At 63.9% G+C, this 15,674-nt stretch overlaps 2 protein-coding genes across 5 annotated transcripts; one reads left to right on the top strand and one right to left on the bottom strand.

Moving 5' to 3' along the window:
* The first annotated feature begins 180 nt into the window (after positions 1-180).
* RGS19 (regulator of G protein signaling 19) lies at positions 181-6,508 on the top strand. 4 transcript variants are annotated; one of them, XM_064382617.1, is made up of 6 exons: positions 181-255; positions 3,154-3,251; positions 3,461-3,582; positions 5,207-5,281; positions 5,361-5,595; positions 5,695-6,508. In XM_064382617.1, the coding sequence occupies exons 2-6, from the start codon at positions 3,222-3,224 to the stop codon at positions 5,884-5,886; spliced, it is 654 nt and encodes a 217-aa protein (XP_064238687.1). In that variant the 5' UTR covers positions 181-255; positions 3,154-3,221; the 3' UTR covers positions 5,887-6,508. The 4 variants fall into 4 exon arrangements, with proteins under 4 accessions (XP_064238687.1, XP_012295978.1, XP_012295979.1 ...); XM_012440555.3 differs by lacking the exon at positions 181-255 and adding an exon at positions 589-813; XM_012440556.3 differs by lacking the exon at positions 181-255 and adding an exon at positions 834-2,495.
* A 506-nt stretch (positions 6,509-7,014) lies between these two features.
* Positions 7,015-15,334, bottom strand: TCEA2 (transcription elongation factor A2). The gene is made up of 10 exons (XM_012440554.3): positions 15,147-15,334; positions 12,346-12,408; positions 11,863-11,968; positions 10,819-10,906; positions 9,462-9,592; positions 9,148-9,204; positions 8,527-8,681; positions 8,306-8,452; positions 7,405-7,476; positions 7,015-7,184 (listed from the first exon to the last, which is right to left on the bottom strand). Exons 1-10 carry the CDS (start codon positions 15,213-15,215, stop codon positions 7,176-7,178), a joined length of 897 nt encoding a protein of 298 aa, XP_012295977.1. The 5' UTR covers positions 15,216-15,334; the 3' UTR covers positions 7,015-7,175.
* Positions 15,335-15,674: the final 340 nt, after the last annotated feature.

The following is a 15,674-nucleotide window of genomic DNA, read 5'->3' as shown; positions in this document are numbered from 1 at the left end:
CTGCGGCGCCGGCGCGTCGTGGAAGCCCCACTGGAGACGCGAGGCAGGCGCGGCGCCGGGGCCGGGGCTCCCCGCTCCACACCCCGAGCCACGGGGGCCGAGCGCGGGCGGGAGGGCGGGGCGGGCCCGGCGCGAGGAAGTCCCTGCGCGGCTTTGGGGAAGTGCCGCCGAGGCGCATGCGCACTGCGCCCCTCCCCGACGGCCTGGCGGGACCTCGGAGCGCGCGGCGGCGCGAGCGGCTCGGGAGCGCGGCTGGTGAGTGCGCGCGCGGCGCGGGGACGGCGGCCCTGCCCCTCCCTGCCCGGGCCCGGGGACCGTGCGGGGCGGGAGCCGCGGGAGCCGGCGCGCGGGCCTCGAACCCCAGGGCTCCCGCGCCAGGTCCACGTGGACCCCGGGCCGCGGCCCCCGCGCGTGGGGGAGGGGGCGCTCCGGCCAGGTTCCCCTTTTTCTGGAGCTCAAAGCCTGGGGAAGTGATTGCTCAAAGGTGGGGGCCGGAAGAACCCAGGTTTCCGCGTCTTCCTCCCCACTTCAGCCTGGTGAGGAGGGGCCGGGGCGGGACACCCTGTCCGCCCCCGCCCCCACCTTGCCGGATCCGGCCGCCACTCAGCCCCGCGAGCTGCAGGGGAGGTGCTGCGCCCCCGGCCCCAGCCGATCGGGGGCTCCTGGCGCTAGCCTCCCTCCAGAGCGCGGCAGGAGTCCCTCCTGCCGTCTGACTTGAGTCCCTACTGCTGCAGTGCACGCCCCTTCGGCAGCCAGGGTGCGGCCCACACCCAACCTGGCCCCTCCTGCCCCCACCCCGCCTTTGGGTCGCTGGTGAGTAGGGCGCCTTGAGGTAGGGGTGGGGGCGTCAGAGGCTGGAGGAGGACACAGGCTCCCAGACTGGACCCTAAGAGCAGAGAGAGGAGCGCGGTGGGTGGGTCACCATCACTGTTTTCGAAGTGAGCTGGGGAGGGCTGGCCTTCCTTGGAGGGGCCAGGCTAGGGTTCGCCCAAGCCAGATGGGGAGGGTGGCAGATGGGAAAGGCCCTGGGCAGGAGCAGAACTGAGAATGGAGCCCCTCTCAACCCCCCTCTTAAAGGTTGTGACATTTTTTTCTGGGATTGTCACATTTTCTTATTCTTTTTTTGGACTGGGCAGGCTCTGGGACGTTCTTTTTCCTTCTGTGGAGCAAAGCAGCAGCCACTCCCAAGGGAGCCTCTATCCCCAGAGACCAGACGTGCCGCCTGTCCCGCCCCTGCCATCCCAGACTTGGGGGCCAAAGCCTGGGGGACTGGGGAAGGGGGATCCCCAATACCAGGATGAGGAGCAGGGGAACCCTAGTTGAGACTCTGTACCCCCGAGAGAGAAGGGGAGTAGCCTGGAGACATAGGTGGTCCCAGTTGACCAGAGAAGGGTACAGGAAGCCAGGTCCAGGGATGGATGGTGACCAGGTCCAGGGATGGTGGCCAGGTCCAGGGATGGATGGTGACCAGGTCCAGGGATGGATGATGACCAGGTCCAGGGCCTGCAATTGGGAAAGAAGGGGCTGGCTCCCTCCTCTGAAGCAAATGCAGCCCCTGGCACCCCGGCCCTGCATCCCTAGACACATCCCCTCCTCTAGTTCAGAGCCGGGGTGGAGATGGTAGCCCAGGAGGGACAGTGTCCAGGGTTGGAGAGGATCCTGGGTGGGGACAGAGAGGAGGAAGAACTGCTGCCTGGGCAAGTCGCAGCCCCGTCTGCTGCAGCTACCAAACCTCAGGGTGCCACACCCCTTCCTTTCCCTAGAAACTCGACCCCTAAAAGAAAGCCCAGCTGCGGGGCTGCTGTCTCCTCATGTACTTGCTAGGAGCCCATGGGACCCACAGTCTCAGAGGAAGGTGTGCAGGTGGTAAGGGGCTGAGGTCCCCTGCACCTGCTCCAGACTTGGGCCGGGGCAGTGGCCTCTGCATGCCCGGGCCCCGGGGGCAGTGGGTGTCCTGAGAGAACTCGAGCATTGTCTCCTCCGAGCTCCATTTGCACCCCATCCCAGGAGGCCAAGAGAGGCCAACCAGACAGACACAAGCACTCAAAAGCCACATGCTAGGGGAGGCGTGTCAGGGAGGGCGAAGACTGAGATGATAAAGTCAAACCAAGTGTGAGCCTCCTGGCCAGGGAGGAGAGGGTGGCGGGTGTGCACGGAGGCCCAGAGGCCCTACCCTGGGCAGAGGTGGGCGCGGGCGTTCACAGCCACCTCCAGGGCAGATTGGCGCCCTGTGCCATCACCCAAGGAGACTTGGGATTCGAAGTGGCATCTTGGGTAGCTCGAGGGCGACACGGCCTTGGCGTTCCTGGTGCACCTCCCCTGCAGACGGCGCAGCCAAACACCATGAAGGACACACACCACACCACACCACACCCGTCAGCAACTCCGGGGCTTTGACTGGGGAGCAGGGTTCCTCCGCCTACTGCCACCCCCACTTCCCTGGCTGGCGTGCCCTGCGGTAGGGCCTTGGTCCACAGCGGTTTCACAGCCTAGAGGTAGTGAGCAGGGAGGGAGGGAAGTCTTGGGTGGGAGGCAGCAGGACCAAAGAAGCGTGTTTGGGGGGTATGTCCCTCCTCACTAGGGCCCTGCACCCCTTCCCATACCCTCGGGAAGTCCGGCCGTCAGTCCCACTTAAATCCTCGATGCCACATGGCTAGCCTGCCGCCCCTGGCTGAGACCTCCGGGGCCTATGGACAGGCCTGGACTCTCCAGGGAGAGCTGCTCTGCCTACTCCCACCCCAGACGCCCTGGAAGCGAGTCTGGCCACCACCCTCACGCATCAGTTGGTAGCCCCAGACTCTTGGGGCCCCTTTGGGAGGGGCTGGGAGCCGGAAACCAAGAAAGAGGAACCCAGGCTTCCGGCTTCCCAGGGACTGAGCGGATGGGGTGTCCCGGAGCCTCCTGTGGGGGCCTCATCTGGGGCCCAGCCTAGGAGGAGGGGCCACGAGCTGCTGCAGTCTCCTCCTCCGTGACCCTGGGCCCCCTCCCAGCCCTGCTGTAAGCTTAGAGTAGGGGTAGGAGCCCTCGGCAGAGCCGGGTTCAGAGGCAGGAGCAGGCCCCACTAGGGACACACCCTCTCAGGACCCCTCCTAAGGGACGGGGGGGGGGCTGGGGTTTCTGGTTCTCAGTCAGAACCCTGGCACCTCTCCCCAGACCCCCAGGCTGTGGTGAGGGTCTGAGAGCTGGCACCACGGAGCCTGGGCAACCTCCTCCGCCCACCCATGCCCACCCCGCATGAGGCTGAGAAGCAGGTATGCCACCTCCCCTCTGCCTCTGCTCCCCTGGGGGAGATGGGGTGGGGCAAGCTGAGGGGCCACAAGGAGTTGGGAGACCCCTGAACACCTGGGAGGCCAGAAGGTCATGTCCCTGGGAACAGGGGCCACCCACGGGAGGGTAGGCGAAAGGTGGCGGGTCTGGTGGGTTCTGACCTGGAGGCTGAGGTAGCCCCGTCTCCCCGCAGAACACAGGGCCAGAGGAGGCGGACTGGCCCCCTTCAATGTCCAGTCGTGATGCAGCCCCTCCAGCGGGCCCCAGCCGCAACCCTTGCTGCCTGTGCTGGTGCTGCTGCTGTAGCTGCTCCTGGTGAGTGGGGCCTGGGGGATGGGGCCAAGGAGACCCGGGAGGGGTCCCAGTGGTGGCTTCTGAGGCATCCCCTGCGGGCAGGATGCCCCTGCCACCTTGCAGCCAGCCCTGTCCTGTCCAGGGTCTGTGGGGCCCTGGTGATGAGCGGCCGCTGCCTTGGCCCCTGGGGGGTCTGGGGGCTTGTATATGGTTTGTGGGGCCCTGGTGATGAGCAGCCGCTGCCTTGGCCCCTGGGGGGTCTGGGGGCTTGTGTATGGTTTGTGGGGCCCTGGTGATGAGCGGCCGCTGCCTTGGCCCCTGGGGGGTCTGGGGGCTTGTGTATGGTTCTTGTAGCTGTCTTGCCAAGGGTGCATCCAGCTGCTGTGAACACGCATGCTCCCGTTCACACAGCATGTGCTTACCGATGCTGCTGTGAGCCAGCCCAGGCTGGGCCCTGGGTGCCTGCAGTGGTGTAAGATGAACACAGGCCAGGTGTGGTGGCTCACGCCTGTAATCCCAGCACTTTGGGAGGCCGAGGCGGGCAGATCACCTGAGGTCGGGAGTTCAAGACCAGTCTGGCCAACATGGCGAAACCCCGTCTCTACTAAAAATATAAAATTAGCCAGGCATGGTGGCGGGGACCTGTAATCCCAGCTACTCGGGAGGCAGGAGAATCGCTTGAACCTGGGAAGCGGAGGTTGTGGTGAGCTGAGATTGTGCCATTTCACTCCTGCCTGGGCAACAAGAGCGAAACTCCGTCTCAAGAAAAGAAAGAAAGAAAGGCACAGAACCCCCCAGACTGTGTGGGGTGGAGGCACTTTCGAGCAGAGACCCAAAGAGGGAACCACTGGCCCTGGGGTGATGGCCTAGAGCTTCCCAGACAGCGTGCGCAGGGAAAAAGAGCACGGGGTTGGAGGGGTGGTCTCCGGGCATTCCCGTGGGGTGGGAGCGGGGCTCCCAAATATTAACGGATTTTCTAGGAGGGTAGGGGGGCTGGTGGATGCCTTCCTGCCTTGCAGAAGCCTGGCCCTACTCAGGCTTCAGGCCCTGGCTGATGAGGAGACAGTGCTTAGGACCCACGTGGGGTCAGCTGACCCATGAGCGATGTTGGGGTGGGCAGGGGACAATGAGGAGAGGGGGTGGGAGGAGTCAGGACATCTGGGTACACGAAGTCTGCCAGCCATCAGGTGCCCTGGAGAGAGGTCAGCGGGTGTGGATTTGGGTCCAGCACTGACGGTGCTAGTAGCCAGGGCAGGGAAGAAGCTTCCCTTGAGAGCGCCAGGGATCAGGCTCTAGGACCTGACCAGTGTGGACACGTGGGTCTGGGACCCTCACTCGCATCAGCCGACAAGACACTGCCGGCACGCCAGACCTACAGCGTGCGGCCCCATCGGAGGGACAGGGACGGGGGTCAAGGTCAGGCCTAGGAGCAGGGTTCTGCCCAGTGGGCCAGGGACGGGGAGGAGCACCAGGAGCCAAAGGGTCCCTCCCGGAAGGCCAGAAAGTCCCGGCCACTGGGGCAGAGTCTGTTGCCTGGGCACTGGCAGGAACGGCAACCTGGACGGCATATTCCCTGGGGAACTGGGGAGGGACCGACAGGGAGGCCCCGTGTGCCAGGGCAGTGCCGCTTCCTCCCTGCCTCTAGGAACGAAGAGCGGCGGCGTGCGTGGCAGGCCTCCCGGGAGAGCAAGCTGCAGCCCCTCCCCAGCTGTGAAGTGTGGTGAGTCCACCCGGCTGGTGTGTGCGTGCTGGGGGGCCCAGGCCGGGAGACTCAGGCTAACGCAGCCCAATGCTCACAGTGCCACGCCAAGTCCCGAGGAGGTGCAGAGCTGGGCGCAGTCCTTTGACAAGCTGATGCACAGCCCAGCGGGACGCAGCGTGTTCCGGGCGTTCCTGCGGACGGAGTACAGCGAGGAGAACATGCTCTTTTGGCTGGCCTGCGAGGAGCTGAAGGCCGAGGCCAACCAGCACGTGGTGGACGAGAAGGCGCGGCTCATCTACGAGGACTACGTGTCCATCCTGTCCCCCAGGGAGGTGCGCCGGCCACCGGAACGGGCAGGGGGCAGCCTGCTCCGGGCACGAGGTGGGGAAGGCACCTCCCGAACCCCCTGACCCCAGTGCCTTGTCCTGCAGGTGAGCCTGGACTCCCGAGTGCGGGAGGGCATCAACAAGAGGATGCAGGAGCCGTCCGCACACACGTTCGACGACGCGCAGCTGCAGATTTACACGCTCATGCACCGGGACTCCTACCCGCGCTTCCTCAGCTCCCCCACCTACCGTGCCCTGCTGCTGCAGGGACCCTCACAGTCCTCCTCCGAGGCCTAGGCTGCCCGGCAGCGCAGACCCCGCCGCCTCCCCTGGCAGACTCTGGGTTGCTGTCAGGGCACCCACCTGCAGTCCCCAGCCCCGGAGGCCGTCCTAGACCCAGTGGGGAGTGCTGTGTCTTTTGGCTCTGCCCACCGTCCCCAGCAGGAACTCCAGGTGCAGGGCGGGTCAGAAGCCCCCTCATCGCCCACAGCTGGCTGGATGGTGCTCCTGGCTGGGGGCTCTTGAGTGGTGAGAGCAGGGGTCCCCCCAGGAGGCATGCTGGACCCATGAGCTTCGTTGGGGCCCCCTCCCCAGGCAGCTGATGGGCCCCAGACTAGCCTTTGGCGGATCTAGAACCTCAGTGTTGTGTGGTTTTGTGACATAAGGAGACCTCCTACTTGAGCTGTCTGTACCCCAGAACCAAACCCAGAACCTCAGAACCAGATGTAGAACCTCAGAATCCTGCACTCAAGGTGCCAGGACCCAATTTCTGTTTTATATGTTCATGAACTTGAAACCTGGAAACATATCCTTGATATGTGTTTTATCAAAAAAAAAAAAAAGTTTTCATATTTATCTCTATCCCTAACCCCCCCAAAAATAGGATGTCTTTATTATTGAAGATATTTTTAAAGCAAAAGTCTCCTCATTTTTTTCCAAGTTTGGGGAGAGACTGGAGAATGAGGGGTGGTCCCACACTCAGAGGGGTGGCTTGGTGCCTGGCACCGTGTCATCTTCACCATCTCACAGGCCCACCCCTACATTTCTGGGAAGGTAAGTGATTTGAAGCTGACATCGGCTCAGGGCCCTGAGACCGTAACTCCCTCAAGAACAGAGGCAGCAGCATGGGGACAAGCTGTCCTAAACTGCCAGGAGCAGACCTGGGCCCTGAGCAGCCCATGCCCGAGGCAGCGGGGACACCGCTCCACACAGGACGACGGGCTGTCAGCACGAACACGAGGCCCCCTCCCCGCTGCCCGCACACACACAGCAGCCCCAGGTGATCTCTGAAGGTCAGCCAAGCCCCTCTCCTGGGACTGACCCACCAGGGCCCAACCCCAGGGAGGGGCCTTGTCCACAGCAGTGGGAATGGGTCATATGTGGAGCACGGGGGCCCACCAGGAGTAACAGCTGAGGAGAACAAAATGGCAAAAGGAAACATTTAATAACCAGGGGGAAAGGGCAGAAAGGTGCAATCCAGGCAGGCAGGTGGAGTGCAGGACATGCCGCCTTCTGGGGTCTCCAGAGAAGCTGTGTAACGGAGGACACAGGCGAGGGGGCAGCATGCAGCATGTCCGCACGAGGGCTCAGCAGAACTGTGAGAAAGGGGTGAGGCCTCCAGTCTTGTGGCCACACGAGGGCCCCAGAGTGGGAGGCCGCACAGGTGCACCCAAGGCTGGGGTCTCGACCCACCGTGCCGGAGACTCCCAGTAGGCTGGCTGGGCAGGGCCATCCCCAGTTCACACCACCACAGAGGCTGACACACCCCACCACCAGAGAACGGGGCTGGGAGGGCAGCCTGGGCCGCTCACCCACCTTCCAGCGGTTTCCACACTCGTTGCAGACGACAAAGGTGGTCATGGGCTCATCAGAGCTGCGGGTCTGCACCTGTGGGGAAATCTGGGTGAGCTCAGGGTCGCCTCCATGCTCTGTTGCAAAGGGTGTCCGTCAACATGGGCAGTGCTGGCCTCACAGCTGCTGAGCTCCCACAGGTGACTCCAGCCTTCCAGAGCTGAGCCTCCAGGAGAGGGAGACAGTGTCTACCAGGGCAGAGGCCCTTGTATGGGCCCAAAGCAGCTCAACTGGCTGGGGACCAGCAGGGCCCAAACTTGGCTAAGGGTCCCCACGGTGGGGGGAGCTAGCAGGTGTCCCCAGTGGCCGTGGCTACCTTCCAGAAGGCAGAGCCTGTTCTGAATGGGCGCTGGGAACAGGAGAGAGGCAGGCTCTGCAGACCCAGGCCCCACCCAGGCCCCACCCTTTCTTTGAGGGAAAGGAAAGGATGTCCTCGAGACCCCTCACGAGTCTCATCTGCCAGGCGCGGCAGCCGCCTCGACGCACTCCCCTCTGAACAGGGTCCCCGCCATCTCGTGGGGTCCACACAGTCTCCCCAGCGCACCTCGGTGTCCACCTCCACACCAGGCAGCAGGCGGCACAGCTCTCCCGCCAGCATCAACACCTTCAGGCCAGGCCAGGCCAGGCCCTCCAACTCGAGTACCCAGAACGAGTGGGACCCACCACCCCAGATGCCGCCTCCTGGGACCCAGGGGTCCTGGGTAGAGGGGAGTGGTCCCTGAAGGTGACCGTCACGCCTTAGCCCAGTCAGGGACCGAGAGGCTCGGCAAACCGCAGCAGAGGCAGGAACAGGCACGGGCCCCAGGGAGGGGCACTGGATGCCCTGAAGACACCCGAGGGGCCGGGGAGGCGCGCAGCCGCTCACCTGCGTGTAGGTGCAGTTGTTCTTCCTGCATTTGCCGCAGGTGAACAGGTCGGTCTGCGTGCCGCCAGTGCGGGCCATCTGGTGCTCTCGGATGGCCTCCTTCGTCATGGCCTTGCGGACCTCCTTCAGCTCGTCGCTGGCCATCTCCTGGAGCACAGGGCCAGCGGCTCAGCCCACAGCTCCAAGCGAGCAGCCCTCCAGCGCCTCCAACGGGGGCTCACCTCTGAGGTCATCACAGCGATCTGCTGGGGCGTGATGGCCCCACACAGCACGTTCCGCCGCAGGTCAGGATTCTTAGCATCCTTCAGGTTGGAGATGCGGCTCCGCACACGGTTCTTATACTTCATGTCTGTGTTCCCAACGTCCCGGAAGATGCGTGCCAGCGCTTAAGGACCCATCTGAGGACAACGTCACTGCCCTCCACCTACCACATGCCCCGTGGGAGGCCATGTTGGGGCGGGGGCTGGAGAGGTTCTGCCCAGCCACTGCCTGGTGGAGAGGTGAAGGGCTGCAGGACCAAGCCTGCCCCAGGCCCACTCCTGACTGAGACCCAGCTTCAGGCTACAGTCGCAGGGGACCAAGGTCCCACCAGCAGGCAGAATCAGCTCCTCTAATTCAGATCCTCTGAGGTCCAGGGGGCCCTCCTGGGTTGAGACAGCTTGACCACCCAGGCAGGTGACCACCCAGGAGGGTGACCCCTGGACAGGTGGGTGACCCCTGGACAGCTGGGCAACCCCTGGACAGCTAGGCAGTGGCATCCAGCAACCACCAGAGGGCGCCAGGCCAGGCAGCCTCGTGACTCCGCCAGAAACCTGGGTCCACAGCCCCTGCACAAAGGATATATTCCTCGATCTGAGCCGACAGACGCTTGCAGTCCGCACCGGTGGCCACATGGTCGTCTGCAAGAGGGAGCCCTGACTAGCAGCCCCCACTGGTTCCTCCACCTGCCACCCCTTCTGCCTGCACGAGACCCTGGCAGCTCAGAGGGGACACCCGTGTCCCTGGGAGAGGCCCATGATCCAGGCACAGGCCCCAGGCCCCTGCCAGGGACACAGCAGTGGCTGGGGGAGGAGGGTGGTCCCTCCAGAAGCAGGCCTCCTGGGGCAGGCAGAGGCCAGTCCAAGGGGTGTCAGGAGCCGGGCCCTGCCGCACTCACGGTCTGTCTGCAGGGCAGCGGTCAGCATCTCACGGCACTTGCTGCGCACGGCATCACAGGTGACGGGCACTGGGGGAAATGTGGTGATCCTCGGAGTGGATGGTGCCCTGGGCAGCTCCGGCCTCTTGCGGCTGCAGAGATCCAAGCCCCCTGGGCTCAGAGGCAAGGCTGCAGGCACCCCAGCGAGACACTGGTCCCAGAAGCAGCAGGTGCCACCGCATAATCCCCCTCCAAACCCTGCTTGCTCCAGTCTGCCGGAGTCCAACAGAAGCCTGCGGCCCTGCCTACCTTCAGTGCACCCCAAATGTCCATGGGGTATGCCCAGCTGCCAGGAGGGAGGGGGCCTTGAGGTCCCCAGTGGGTTAGGGTGTATTCCCCAGGAGGGAACGGGATCCCAGAACCAGCAGTTGGTGTCTGGGCAGCATCACCAGCAGATCAGAATGAACCTGGCAGTTCCTGCCACATCTAGGGTGCCCACCCCGAGACACCACACAAATACCTCTGCTCAGGGCAGCTGCGGCTGCTGCCTAGTCGGGGAGAGGCAGAGACCCACAGCTGCCTGGGGGAGAAGACAGGCAGGGCCACCCAAGGCCAGGCTCTGCTATCACAGATGACCCCACTGGGCCCGTGCAGAACGGACTCAGGGCGCCCCACAGGGCTCGTCCACAGCATGGGCCGCCCAGTGTCCAGGCTGCATCCACCCAGTCCTCCCCTCATCCCCTCACAAATGGCAGAAGCAAACAGCTTCCTGGAGGAAAATCAATTTGCAAAGATGTGTCCATGAGCTCCCGGTGGCAAAGCTACACCCAGCGCCCAGCCACTGCAACCCAGTATGGTCAAGGGCAAAGCCGTCTTTCAGCCATAGCCTGTCACCATAAGCACCCCCAGCTCCCAGCTACAGGCCACAGAGCCCTGATCACCCCTTACTGGCAGCAGTGGCCACACATGCACATGCAGGGCAGGAGTGGGGGCTGGGCACCCCGCCTTTGGTTCTGGGCAGAATTTTGCAGGAAGGAGGGGCCCTCATTGAGTGAGGCTGAGGGGGAAGCCAGAGTGGGCCAGCGAGAACCAGACCCAGCAATGGGTCTTGGGGAAAGAGGGCAGGGGGCTCCCACAGGCCCACTCAGGGTATATGGCAGCTCTTGGCGGAGGAAGAGACCAGGGTGGCTGGCTGACAGCCAGGTGGACACAGCCCGTGTCTCAGGTGGTCATTGCAGTCGGGACACACCATGAGGCTGATCGAATCTGTGTGCGGACTCAAAGCGGTGCCTAGGCACACGGAGATCAGCACCCTGTCTCTGGTGAGGAAACAGGTTGGGAAGCAGGAGTGTGAGCACCTGCCTTCCAGGTGTGCTACCTGGGATCCTGGGCCTCTGAGGCATCCCTCGAAGGTGTAGGCAGAGGCGTGCCCCTCCCCCGCTCCCTGGCTTTGGCATCTGAAGCATCTGCAGTTGCAGGAAAGATGGGGAATGGGCTGATGAGGGGAAGGCAGAAGAAGGAGGGGCGCAGACCACCAACACTGCCCCGCCCCAGCTGCCTACCCAGCCAGAGGAGCCAGGGACCAGGGAGCCATCCAGCCTCTGTGAGCAGGTCCTCACCCTTCCCGGCAACCCATCAGTCTCTGCAGTCCCAAGGCTGCCTCCCCAGAACCCTTTCCCACACAAGCACTCATGCACAAAGGCCACCTCTGGGCCCTCTCTGGGGTTTACCCTCCTGCCCATCCTGACCAGGGAGACCAAGCATGTCCCCAAAAAGGCTTTCCTGATAAGCCCAAAGCCAGGCCTAAGGGCTGGGAACCAGGATACACTTGTGCCACGCACAGCCCAGGGGCCACACAAGGCTGGAGAGAGGCTGTTTCACAAGGGTTTGGAGCTAGCGGGGGCTGCCTCCATCCCGGACAGGGGCATCTTTGCAACCCCCGTCACCCCACTGTCTCCAGGAAGAGGAAGCCTTCAGTCCAGCCCAGCCCTTCCCTGGCTGCGGGCTGCCCCTCTGTTCCCTCTGAGTAGCTGAGGTGGCCCCACCTTCTCCCTCCCGCTTCCCCTCTCCCCGTACTTCCCAGCCTCCTGGCCATGACCTTGACCTCCCCAGCTCACCCCAGTCTCTCTAGGGCTCCTGGCTAATCTCAGTGCTGTCAGTTCAAGTCCTAGCCTCAACTCTTCTCTCCTTGCTCTACCTGGAACCCGGCCCCAGCACACACCCTTGCCTCCTAGGCCACTCTGCCCAGCCAATGCTGCCGGGCACTCACTGATCCACTACCAGCCCCAAGCTGGGTGCTTCCTGGTCCAGGTGACTGGCTCAAGGTGGGCACTGCCAGCACCCTGCACTGTGGGGGCCAGCAACAGGCAGCGCTTTCCAGGGCCCCTGCCCCAGCACTCAGTGGGCGCTGCCTGAGCCGCACCCAGGAGCTTCTTCCAGGACTTGATGAGGGACTTGGCCAGTGCAATGACCTCCTCGTCGGAGCTCTGCTTCCGAAGGGCGTTGACGGACATCCCGACTCGGGTGGACTGCAAGGCAAGTGGTCCGGGTCGGGTGGCGGCAGGGACCCCCTCTAGGGGTCAGCTCCTCCTGGCAGACCCTTGGTGGCTGCCACAGGACAGGAACCCAGGACCCACCAGGGAGGTAGATGCTGCTCCCAATGGCAACTGTCCCATTTGGAACCCAGGAGCCTCAGCCACGGAGGACAAGATGGGTTATCCTCAGACTCCCCTCCCTGTCCCACTGAGCCCAGAGAAAGGCAGACACTCTCTCCTCAGGAACAGGCACTTGTGCCGACTAAGGCCTGGTGGGGAGGGTAGGGAAGCCCCGCCAGGCGTCCTCAGAACTGCTATCCCCTGGGCCATCCCCAGGAGCTGTCCTGGACCTGGGGCAGGCAGGGACCTACCTGGAGCAGGTGCAGTGTGACAGGCATGGCCTTCAGCTCCCGCAGCAGGTCCATGGCTCCCTCCTGGAAGGAGAAGGAGGACCTTCATAAAGGACCTTAGATCTCAATGGACAATATCGCCTCCTTCAGGCTACTGGAGGGGACACAAAGCAGTGATAATTTGGAGATTTAACCTGGGGTCAAAATGAAACCGAAATTCCTCTACCTGGAGACACCCAGGGCTCCTCCCACGTGTTCTTGGGTAGCTGAGGTGCCCTTACTGCCCAGTCAAAAAGGGGAGGGTTCTGCAGCCCAAGCGCTCCAGGTTGTGACCCACATCCGAGGCGACGACCTCACCCACTTCATTGTAGCCACCTCAGGTCACTGGCCCAAACCAGAACAGAAATGCCAGCTCCCCCGGCAAACTGGGAGGCTTCAGGGCCACGGCCCCTCCCAGCAGCAAGGGCCACACCCAGGTGAAAGTGCAGCCCCAGGTTGGTTCACTCCCCTGTGCATTCGCGCCCTGATGCGCAGGACAGCCTCCCCCAAAGCACCCACCTCCCACCGGCTGTGAGAGGCCAACCCAGGAACATCAGTGTCCCCAGCTGAGGCCAAATTCTCAGGGTGCCTCCACTTCAGCCACAGCCACAGCCAACACCTACAAGGCCCACAGCCCCCTCCTCATCTATCCTCCAGGCTCCTGTGTTGCCCCCAGGCTGGCCAGCACCCCTCGCCTGGACAGCTGCAATGCACCTTTCTCTCTGCCCGTCTCCCTACCCAAGATCTGCGTTTCCTCCGCGTCCTCACATACGGATGAGGCAGGCATAAAACTGGTCACATTTCCACAGCAGGCACAGCTCCTCCGTGCTCCCCAAGGGCACCGAGGCACCGCCAAGGCCTCTGCACCTGCAGCTGCCTCCCAGGACAGCTCCCTCCCTCACTCCCTCCCTCCCGCCCAGGCTGTATTTAAACAACACTTTCTCAGCAAGGCCTCTCCTGTTTAAAACTGCGCCCTGCAATACTCCCATCTTCTCTAAAGCACATGCCAGTGTTTCCACACGTGTATCATTCCCTCTGCCCTAAGATGTTCCATCAGATGTCCCACGACCCAGAGGCCATGGGAGGGGCTTGTCCCAGCAATCTGGGAGGCATCTCTCCTCATGCTGCAGCCCCTCATCAACCCTCCCAGGCAGGCCCTGCCCCTTGGGCTGTAGAGTCCAAGCTTGAGGTGATCGCCAGAGCCAAGGGCACTGTTCGCTGAAAGCTCTGCACCAGCTTATGTGACTCAGTGGGCTCAGGACAAGGGGCAGAAAAACCACCAAGCCTGGCCCCCAAGTCCTCCAGGGGACCTCAGGCACTGGGACCCCCAGGAGGCTCTGTTGGCCGTCCTCCCCCTCCTCGGGCTTCTACTCAAGCTGTTCTTCCATCAGAACTCCCAGTCAGTTCTGGGAGCCCCGCCCACCCTCCCCTGGCTCTATGACTCGTCCCTGCTTCTCACACCTACAGTTTTCTGTGTTTTGTCTCCTTTAAGAAGGGAAATAACTCCATTCTCAGGTCATCTCTGGAAACAGCTATAGAAGGTTCACAGACCCCTACTTTGTGCTGACCAGTTTCCCAGGGGTGTGTGTGAACGCAATGATGGCAGTGCTGCACCCAGCAGAAATGAGTGGGAGCACACCCCTTCCCAGTGCGGACCCCAGTCCAAAACCTTGGTCAACAGGAACCCACACTCAACCCTGCTCAGCCCAAAAAGCTCCCCTCAAACGCCCACTGCAGTCACACAGCCCCGGGATGGCTGCACAAATCACCCAAAGCCCGTGACTCTGCCACCTTCACCGCCCTGGGCTGGCCTGGCAGACACACAGTTGGCCCTGCTCTAGGAGCTCACAGTCTGGGTGGGAAAGCGCAGGCCACGTTTATGGAGCCGGCCAGGAGCTCCACGTGACCTGCGACCAGACCCCTCCCCACCCCCAGGAGGCAGGCACCACCCTCTAAAGATGCTTCTGTGGGAAGGTGCACAGGGCGCCAAGGTCATGACAGTGGAACTGGAGCCCCATGGGCCCGGCCCCTTCAAAGGCCTCACACACAGCAAGTCCTGCAGTGGCAGCAAGACGACAGAGGCCGGGCCGCAGTGAGCAGAGCTGGTCACACTCCCGGGGAGGCTCCCCGGCCTCCTGGGTCTTATATAAGCACGCCGGCTCTTTTCCGGGGGTGTCCACGTAACTACCCACAACCCGAGTTGCTGCGGGCTGAATCCCGGCTAAAGGGACAGAATTTATTAGAGAAACCTGGTTCTTGTGGGGTGGGGACAGACAGGGGCCGGGAAGAGGCAGGGGACCTCAGACGCCAAACTCTTGCCGGTGACAAACGCTATGGGAGAGCGCTGAGCTGGGGGCGGGGCTCGGCCCGTGAGGATGCCCAGGCCCTGACGGAGGAAGGCAACCCGGGGGCTCCAAGAGGCCCGAACACCCCGGGGGCCCCGAGAGACCCGAAAACCCCGGGGGCTCCGAGAGGCGGGGCGGGGCCCGGCTGCGGGTCTGCAGTTAAGGGACAGGGAAGGGTGCGAGCCTGTTACTGCGAGCGGGGAGGTGGCGCCGAGTCCAGAGCGGGGGGGCTCCCGGTCGTGGCCTCTCCCGGGGGTGCGGGAGTGAACGGCAGCGCGGGCCCGGGGCGGGGGTCTCCCCTGCGTCCCGGGAGTCTCTGCCGGGGAGGGGTCTCGTCCTGCCCCTCAGGTCGTCTTCCGGCCCTAACGGGGGTCGGCGGGCCCGACGGGGTCTCGGCGGGGCGGGGGTCCCGGGGTCCTGGCGGCCCGCGCCCCTCACCGCGCTCTTCTTGGTCACCATCTTGTCCAGCCTCCGGGCGATCCGCGCAATCTCCTCCTCCTTGCCCATCGCCACCTCAGGAGCAGCGCCCCCCGCGGCCGCCGCGCCCACCTCCGCCGCCTGGCTGGGACCCCGGCCCCGGCCGTCGCCACCTCCCGCACCCGCCGCAGCCGACGCAGGCCCGCCGCGGTCGACAGACCCGCGGTTCAAACCCTCGCCCCCGCGGCCGCGCGCGGCATCCTGGGACGCGTAGTCCACGAGCCCGCCCGCCCCGCTCCCCGCGCCCGCGCTCGCCGCGTTCTGAACCACAACCCCCAGGCGCTACGCGGCGCGCACAGTCTCCTGGGAAGTGTAGTCCTGACGCGCAGCCGCCAGAGACTCGTGATCCCACAATGCCCCGCGAGGAAAGCGCCCTCAGCCCCTCCCTCCCGGAGCCCAGGCAGCCCCAAGCGATTGCGGCCCGGGAGTCCGCCCTCTTCTCTCCTCCTGTCTCGGGCCTTGCTCTCCCGCGGCGTCCTTCGGTGGCTG

Source organism: Aotus nancymaae, unplaced genomic scaffold, assembly GCF_030222135.1.
Source record: "Aotus nancymaae isolate 86718 unplaced genomic scaffold, 86718_ANA_hifiasm-v0.15.2.pri h1tg000029l, whole genome shotgun sequence".
NCBI classification, from domain to species: Eukaryota; Metazoa; Chordata; class Mammalia; order Primates; family Aotidae; genus Aotus; species Aotus nancymaae.
Note: the sequence above shows the minus strand (reverse complement) of the source record. Positions and strands in the feature narration are given on the sequence as shown.